This window comes from Colobus angolensis, unplaced genomic scaffold, assembly GCF_000951035.1.
Source record: "Colobus angolensis palliatus isolate OR3802 unplaced genomic scaffold, Cang.pa_1.0 Scaffold67, whole genome shotgun sequence".
Classification (NCBI taxonomy): Eukaryota; Metazoa; Chordata; class Mammalia; order Primates; family Cercopithecidae; genus Colobus; species Colobus angolensis.
In genome coordinates this window covers 740979-750329 of record NW_012120376.1, presented here as the reverse complement: position 1 = coordinate 750329, position 9351 = coordinate 740979, and the positions used below count along the sequence as shown (strand labels likewise).

The following is a 9351-nucleotide window of genomic DNA, read 5'->3' as shown; positions in this document are numbered from 1 at the left end:
ACCTTCCAAAGCCCTGTCCACGGCCCCACTTGCACAAACAAACTGATCCGACCCAGTCCCTGGAAGACAACCCAGGTGCACCCTGCCCCCACCTTGTGCTCAGTCATACTTGGAATGTCTCACAGGCAGCCTAATTGGAATCAATAAAGCAAAAAGGGCTAGCTAGCTAGAGGATCTTGTCAGAAGTGAAAGACAGACTGAAAATGTAGGGAATGTACTGAGTGAGCAGCAGTCTTTTCGGGTTCTAATGATAGAGAACACAGTTAAAAAGGCAGACTAATTGCTAGGAAATGTAATTCATTCTTTGGCTTGTCATGTAAAGGAAACAACTGGGGTGGCAACAAGTGTGGACTATTTTGTAGACAAGGATTTTTTTTTGAGACAGGATCTCGCTCTCTCGCCCAGATTGGAGTGCAGTGATGCGATCGTGGCTCATTGCAGGCTTGATCTCTCAGGTTCAAATGATCCTTCTACCTCAGTCTCCTGAGTAGCTGGGACTATAGGTGTGCACCACCACATTGGGCTAAGTTTTGTATTTTTTTATAGGGGCTGGGTTGCATCATGTTGCCCCGGCTGGTCTCAAACTCCAGAGCTCAAGTGATCTGCCCACCTCGCCCTCACAGAGGTTGGGATTACAGGCATGAGCCACCATGTCCAGCTGAGATTTTTAAATGAGAATTTTTAAATATACACACACAATTTTAAAAATGGTCTGATTTTCCCCTAACACTGTTAAGTTCTTTGGAATCAAAGAACCACTTGACTATACCAAAGGTCATAAGTAGTATAACATAGGATGGTCTTATCATAAATGTGTGGTTAAATTAGTGTTCTCCCCTTCTAGGCTCATAGCCTCCAAATGGCCATCATTTTCCTGGCTTAGTAAGGCTCATTACCAGCTGCAAGCAGCAGCAAAAGCATACACGTGAATGCAGGGATTATCAGTTCATCTCTGCATTATTGCTAAAAAACTGATTTTCTCATTTCAGTCACCCTACCACATTCTATATGGAAGATTATTTCCCACATCAGAAGTGTATTTTCTCAATGCCATTTTCTCTTTAAACATTTTATATTTTTAACTATTTTACTCCCAAACCCCAAGAGCCAGGTTCTCTGTACCTTATTATTTGTTCATGGGTCTGTGGGCCAGGAATTTAAGCAGGGCTAAGTGGGGATGGTTCTCTGCTCTATAATGTTTGTGACTTCAAGTGGAATGACCCAAATAGCTGAGAGCTGGCTAGGCCTCTCTCTCCTCATGTTATCACCTGGAGGGACTCATTTCGGGCACCACTGCCAATGTCTGGGCACGGTAGTTCTCTCCCACGTGGCCTAATTACTCACTCACTAATCTAGTCTGATATTCCCAGGGTGACCAGCTTCCAAGAGTGACAGGAGGTACTAGGAGACCTCCAGAGATCTCAGCTTGGAAGTCTCAGAATGTCACTTCTGCATTCCATTAAAGCAAGTCACAAGCCAGACCAGACTCAAGGAGTAGGGAAACAAATTCCACCTCTTGATGGGAAAAGGAAACTTGCACACAGACCTAGGAAGCATTGTTGGCAGCCATTTTGGGAGACAACTGCCACACCTTTCAAGAGCTAATCATGACAGAATGTTAGAAGACTCCTCCATCTTCCATGGAGAAGAAACATCCCAATATCTAATCCTGGTATCTAATCCAAGCATTGATTTTTTTCCATTGTTTTCCACTACTAGTGGGGGAGAAGGAGGCAGCATCAGCATTTGGGTACAAGTGAAGATGAACAGAGCTGGGATGTTTCACAATAATCGTATTCTAATATGACTTGTCTTCCATTCTCTTCTTCCCAAGCTTCCACTTTTAGCTTTCTTTTGTGAATCAAGACCATGGATCATTCAAAATAGTTTTTTCTTTTCTTTTCTTGAGACAGGGTCTCCCTCTGTCTTCCAGGCTGGAGTTTAGTGGCACAATCACAGCTCACTGCAGCCCCAGCCTGGGTGCAAGTGATCCTTCCACTTCAGCCTCCTGAGTAGCTGGGACTATAGGCAGTGCTACAGTCACCACCACACCTGGCTAATTTTTATAGAGATGAGGTCTTGGTATGTTGCCCATGCTGGTCTTGAACTCTTGGGATCAAACAATCCTCCTCCCTTGACCTCCCAAAGTGCTGGGATTACAGGCATGAGCCACCATGCTTGGTCATTTAAAATATGTTGTTGGTATTTTATAGATAACTTTTAACTTCCTGGATTTCAGAACTAAGCAGAATTAGCATACTCTGATGCCTTATCCCACCTGTTACAGTAACTTTTCTCTATAAGATGGTACATTTTACTAACCCTTTGTCATACTTAAAATGCTTAAGCAATGAAGGGAAGTCTTGATTCTTACTGTCTTTAGCAAGATGAGGCTCTAGGCCTCTCACTTAAGAATATCTCTTGGGAGTAATTCTTTTCTCTGAATTCTTCATGTGTTTACTGATGGTATCCATGGTAGTTCCTCTAGAGGCATAGTTGAAATGTATTAGTCTTTACTGTTATTCCTGTGAAGGCTTATAGTGTTGGCATCCATTCCCTTTGGATTTTGAGTCTGTGTTCACAGTTGATAACCTCACATTGAGCCATGATACTCTTTGTATCATTATCATTACCTGATATAAAGAAACCAGACCATTACCTGACCATCACCTGACATAGAGAAACTTCACATTGAATTCATACAAAAGACAAAAAAGTTTTGCTGAATTTGTCCTATATACATATATATAATATTTTATTTTAAAATGTCATTGAACATATACATTTCTTTAGCTTTTTCCAGGGGACATTGCACCTAAGTTTCAAAACACACAAAATAGATCCCCTTTACTAAACAGTTTTCATTTTTGGGTTACAAAAAAGTCAACGTTTCACAATCACAAAACATAAAGGTACATGGTTCTGAAACCATTTCCAGGCAGATTTCTCTCATTCACTGTACGTAGGGTAGTTTTGGAAACCCAGACCATGATCCACTCCTTACAAATGATCTCCACCATGGGCCTCCCTGGGTCTCCAGAAAAAACAAACAAACAAACAAACAAAAAAAACTGGGGGCAAAACAGGAGTGAAATAATAACCTCAGGACTCAGGAAACAAACACAAAATACTTGAGGGAGATCAGAAAAGTAGAGGACACAGGTTCTCCTTCAAGTACATCACAGGAGAAAACTACAGCACGTTTACAGCCTTATTTGGTCACTCTACCTGGTTGTTACATGAACAAAACTTCACACCTAAGACACAGAGGAAAAATTAAAGCTATTTACACAGATAACACTGTGGATTCGAAAGAGCAGTCCTCTGCAGACTGGCACGCCATCTGACAAAAGCCACAGTCCTCACAGAAGAGGCAAGTCAGGCTGCTCGCGTAGTGTCCTTTGAAAAATCCCAGTGTACAAACATGTGCCACATCACCACACAGAACCACAGTCTGCTCAGAGAGGTGGGCTATGGTGTGCAGGCTGCAACCTTTCTCTGCAAGTGTAAGTCCTCAAAAATCTGAGTTCCTCACATAAAATTCTGTGCTGTGGCCAGACCTTGTTTTACCATTTTCTTAGACTGGATAACTTTTAGGATCAGCCTGGTTGTTCTTTGCATAGACAATGACTCTCACAGCTTTCTCCAAGTGTCCCAGAAGCACTAACTTACTGAAAATAGAATCTCATCAAAGCTTAACATATTCACTCTGAAAACAGCGGAGCTGCTGGGTCACTTAAGGAAAGCTGAGAACCGCAAACCTGTGGAAGGAAAACCAGTGACCACTTGTGGCCTTATAAAGTTGATTGGCAGGTGAGGAAGGGGATATCAAGAGGAGAATCAGAATTTTAAAGACATGGGAGATTTGTCCCTAATGTTTTCATACGAGTGCTCTTGTTAAATGGAAAACCCTGCCTGCATGGGGAAGATCTGAGGCTAAATCTGGATCCTGGGACTGTCATTCTTCCCCACCAACATCTCCCTGTGGCTGTCATTCTTCCCTGGAAGTGAATGAATACTGAGAACACAGTAAGAGGAGGGTGGTCACCACTGACTTCACAAAGCCTCATGGAGGTTAAGTTGTTTAAGAATTTAAAAAGTAAACACCCCAAATCCTCCAAAATGGAATACTGTGGAAAATAACTGAAATTTCCACTGCTTAAGGCTTTGTCCTATTAAGACAGCTGAGTACTTGGCCTAGTCCGATTTTCACCTTTCTTTTCCACCTCAAGAACAGCTGATAGGCATGCGCAACCGCAGCAGAACACACCCTCCACCTCTCTGACTGCTGACACTGGCTGCAGGAACAAGGCTTTGGTTATCATCTAACAAAATGCCACAGAGTCCATATGGACTGAGTTTGTTCTAAGGAAAGGAGTTTCACCAGATAGTCTGAAGAGGCCCAGTCCCAGCAAAGAGATTTAGAGCAGAAAAGCCTTTCATTAAAGTAGCCACACACCCCTCAAGACAACCATAAAGACTTGACTAGGACATCAAAAGCTTTTTATTAAACAAGACTTCCTCTGAAGCTATTCGAGCAAGCAGATTTGGCTATAGGTCAGATACGCAAGATTTCAGAACCATGTATAAATACGTTCTGCAGAGTTTTGAAGTGTGCATCCTTTGACTTTTCCAGGAATGCATCAAGGGCCAACCCATTATGTAGACACAGTTACTGTTTCAGGACTGGGTGACATGGGGCCTGGGTAAAAAATAAGGCCAAAATTGAGTAAGCTCAGTTTATAGAGCGATATCAGTGCTGGGCAGATCTGCCATGCTTCATTTACATCATGTTCCCCACTTTTGATTTCTTCACCTCATTTATAGTCTTCCTCCCATCCCCCAAACACAAATATGACTTTATCTTATAACTAAGATCTTTCCACCCAAGGGGGCTTATGAAAACACTTCCTGGATGCCTTTCTAACTAAAACCAGCAGGACTAAATGCTCAAGATTTTATAGAGGATTTAGAGATGTAGAGGTTTCTGGAGTTTTTCCTGAGATGTGCCATAGCAGTAAATGAATTGGTGAATTGAGTAGAAGGTAGTTGTGACATCTACACCCAAATTCTTACTCTGGTGGCTTGAATAAAACTGGAGAAGCTCAAAGTAGGGCCCAGATAGAGGCCCAGGAAAGCAAATAAATGAAAGGCAGTGGGGACACAGGAAAGATCCCAAAGACGGCAGCTCAGGGTCCTCTATGGAAGACTTGCTCAGGTTTCCTACTTACACATGACTCTGAGCACCAGGACAGAACAGGGAGTGGACCACACTGCTGTCGCATGCCTGAAGGTTTTCCCACAGCATCAAACTCTGCCAGGAAGCAAAGCATTTTCCACAAACTTCTCTCCACAGAGATATCTGGGGTAGCTAAGATCTACTGCAGGGGGAGGAAACGTGCCATCAGATGAAGACAACTCCTGACAAGGCCGAAGTCCCATTCTTTCCAGGCCAACACTTCCACAAACACCGGGTGGCGTGAATTCCCACAGGGCTTCACCTGCCAGACAGGGCACTGTCTCCACACCGGGGAATGAGTTCATTCCTGAGTAGGAGGGGCTCCAGGCCGTTTCAAATACGGGACAACTCCAGAAATGCAGGTGATTTACTGCCCTGGAGGAGAAGTTTCTCTCCTCTGGGGAAGAAATTCAAACAAACATGAGAACTGGAATTAGCTCTCTAGCATTCTAGGGGGTCACATCAGTGACCTTTTTCCTTCTTGGGTCAGAAGAGTGTTTTAATTACTCAAAGTTGTCAAAATGGTGGCAATACCTCAGTAGCTCGGCAGGAAGAAGACTAGGTAATTTTGTGGCTGTACAAGTCTGCCTAAAAGACAGAAGTTTTACAGTCTACTTGGCCATTCCTCCCCGCGGAGAAGTAGCAGGTAGATACGGCGCGCGCTGTGCCTGTGGCTGCTGCTCTTGTGGTGGACACTCAGATGTGGGACCTGGAAGAGCTGGGACATGATTCTCTAGAGAAAAGGAGCACAGCATGAGGATGGCCAGTCAACCCATTTCAAATTCCTTTATTTAAGTGCCCCCCCGTCCCCCGCCCCGAGGGACCTTGCACAAAGATGATGGGGAGAACAGAACTGCTGCTCCTTGACAGAACTCTGATCCTTACACTTTGTTTGGAGTGGGCTTGGGGACAGTCACAAGCCATGAAACCTGAATCCAAAATGGTCCCCAGACGAGCTATGGTGAACCAAAAGATGCAAAGAACTTCTTAAACTGCTCTATTAAACATTGCTTTATATGTATCCCCATGACACAGAAAAGTGGGATGGGGCCAGCCATTCCAGAAATGAAAATCCAGACTCTCACAGAGAACCCTTGAGACACACAGGGAGACCACTGAAGAGAACAGAGGAACTGCTGACCACTCACAGTTTCATGAAAACACACTGATTTGGTGAGAAAATGCAACTTGGGAACAAACGTTACACAACAAAGATCCTCTGTCATGCAGGGCACTGGCCCAGATGCTGCCTGGGTTGTGTGGGCTGGAGGATGTGGGGACAACCCAGCCTGGGTGGGACTTTGACGCAGAACTTCCTCAGCAGGGTGTTGGAAAGTCCCAGGCCTGTTCTATGGAGGGGGAAAATAAAACAGATTCAAGGAATGTCAAAAACTGAAAAAATAAAAAGTAAAACAAATCCCTGCCTCACTCCACCACTGCCACAAAATAATAGAAACAGAGAAGAAGAATAGAAAAGAGAAGAACAGAAGAATAGAAAAGAGAAGGGGGCGGGGGTCAGACAGCAATCCCTGAAATAAATCTCAGGCTTCCTAGAAGGTGGGCACTTACACTTTGAGGCATGACCCCTACTTTCCAATGCAGCACTTTTTAACCCGTAGAGAAGTTGGCAGCTTGACAGGCTGAAGAGTCCTCTGCCATTTACACCTGAAAATGGCTGCCCCAGCTACTCGAGATAAAAGAAATATGACATATATGCCCCAAATAGGCAATGCCCACCTCGGAGGCCTAAGAAAGGAACTGAAATACAACACTTGGTAGCAGCCTTTGTGTTTTGCTCTTGTTGAGTTGACCTGTTACTAAAGAAGAAATGGAAACCAAAGGGTCATCTTGAAGCATAGCCTTTTGGCCGCGAACTCCCCACCTGGGCTGGGAAGAAACTGCGTCACTTGGAACTCAGCTGGGGCACTTCCCAGTTCCGTCCTGCCAAGAGGCATCCCAGCTTTCTTCCCCTCTGTCCTCCCAATCCCCTGGGCCTTTTTCATGACAGCTTGTTTCCATGTATTAAAGGAATGACATATACAGAAATGTCATCTCCTGAGCCCAGTCGGTCATTAGATATCCGCCATCCTCTGTCCTTCAGCACACCCCGGGCACGCATCACCAGGTCCTGAGCTGCCAGTGTGTACCTGTGCAGGAGAGGCAGGAATGAGACAGTTAGTAGAGCATCAGGCAGAAGCCAGGGTTAAGTGAGGCTGGGAAGGGGGAGGCATCACTATAGTTGTATAAATAAGTTTCAAATACACTTACAATAAGAAAAAGTCAAGGTCATCGTTTCCCAAAATGTAGGACACCTAATGTGAGATTATTGTTTACATGGTAGTGGGATAAGGCACTAAATATAAAATACATTAGATAATGTCTTACATTATTGACCTGCTCAGTCCTCTTTTGATGTTTTTGATTATATTGAGGGCAGTCTCAGTTTGCTGCTAGTGTATCTCAAAGAGCTGCTCAAGCTCAGAGCTTTCCATGATAAATGGTATCTAGCTAAAAAAGTACATGGGAAAAATAAGAACTTTTGTTTTCAATATATTTAGTTTTAGAGTTATGTTGCTTTTGTGACAAAGAATAGTCATTTTCTATTGTAAAAATCATTTACATTTTTAAAAATGAGTTAAGGAAAAATATTAAAAATAATACAGCATGGCATAAGCATATAGCAAGAATGTGAAGAGTTTTTTTTGGTAAATGACAAGTCTTGGTGTGAGTGAGCTGTTTACTTGTCAATGTCACCCTCTCCTCTTGAACAATGTAAGTTCAGCAAGGGATCTCTTAAGAATTTGAAAATAAGATTGCTGAGATTTAAACTGTAAGCTTAAGGGGAAAGAATGACACTATAAACTGATGGAAAGTATTAACATCTAGGAGAAAGACTAACTTGGGAGGTGATTTGGGTGGGTATGGGCCTGGGTTAGCCCTGAGGCATAAAAAAATGAGACAAAACATTGGCAGGTGTCTATCCAAACACTGACCAGAGCAGAGGGAGTCATAGTTGACAGCCTTCAAAGGAACTTAGTTCCACTGGCGGGGTCATATTTGGTGTGGGATGGACTACTCTCTTAGCCTATACCATTAAGCATATGATTCAGCTTTATTCTGATTTCACGTTCACCAAAGAACCTCCTGATTATGATCTGCTTCCCTGCATAGGCCTGCCTACAGGAAAGAATGAGCTAGTCATTTGTACTTTAAGAATATCCATCAGTTATAGTTCTCTGCGTAAATGTCAAGTGGCATTTTGGTTTACAGATCAATCTTGTGAGCTTGGTTAAGGTGAGACCAACTCTGATAATGAATCTCTTTTTTGTATCTTGATTAAATCAGTTTCTGAACCTGAAAAGCTAAGAGCCAGACTGGTAAATCATCAAGATAATAAATGTCACCGTATAAATCCTCTTGGAAGCCAGCCTGTAGGCCTTTTACAAGGGACCACCCTGATATTGCTAGTGACCTTTCTCTACTTGGAATGTCTCAGTAGTCTCGCCTTCAGAACTGTGAGTTATGGAATTCAGAAAACCAGAAGCCTTTCCATTTCTTTTGCTAAAATTCACAGACTTTCATGTTGAGAACTGCATCATCATTGCATTATTTAAGAACAAGTGCTCTAGCAAATGATCCCAGGACTGTGAAGATTCCAAGTTGTACAGTCTTTGAAGATCAAGTCTATTTGTACAGCCCAGATAGCAGACAGAAGTGTAACATCCACCACAGCAGAAAGGATATTATAGTCAATAGAAATAAATACCTTTCCTTCTAGAGGATGGGGTAGTAGGTGAATAATTTTTTCTATCTGTATTGAGAGAATTATCATCTTTGAAGCAGAAATCTTTAAGTTGTTCTTGAGGGAAGATGCAACCAGTTTGTCCTGAGGTTCTCCTCTTGAGATCAGGAAATAAAGGCCTCCAAAGAGGTCTTTGGCTGAAGAGCTAAGTAAATATCTCAAAATCGACATACTGCAGCTCATACACTATAGTCAGAAGAGCCTCTCAGCTGCTCACCTCATGTATTAGTTCGTTCTCACACTGCGATAAAGAACTACCTGACACTGGGTAATTTATAAGCAGAAGAGGTTTAATTGTCTCATAGTTCCG

General features: G+C 43.0%; 1 protein-coding gene across 1 annotated transcript in view; it reads right to left on the bottom strand.

Moving 5' to 3' along the window:
- Window positions 1-2729: 2729 nt before the first annotated feature.
- PPM1H (protein phosphatase, Mg2+/Mn2+ dependent, 1H) overlaps window positions 2730-9351 on the bottom strand; it is a 295323-nt gene continuing 288701 nt past the window's right edge. The window contains exon 10 of the mRNA XM_011925963.1: window positions 2730-7386. Within this exon, the coding sequence (XP_011781353.1) occupies window positions 7239-7386 (148 nt within the window). The 3' untranslated portion in view covers window positions 2730-7238. The remainder of the gene's footprint in view (window positions 7387-9351) is intronic.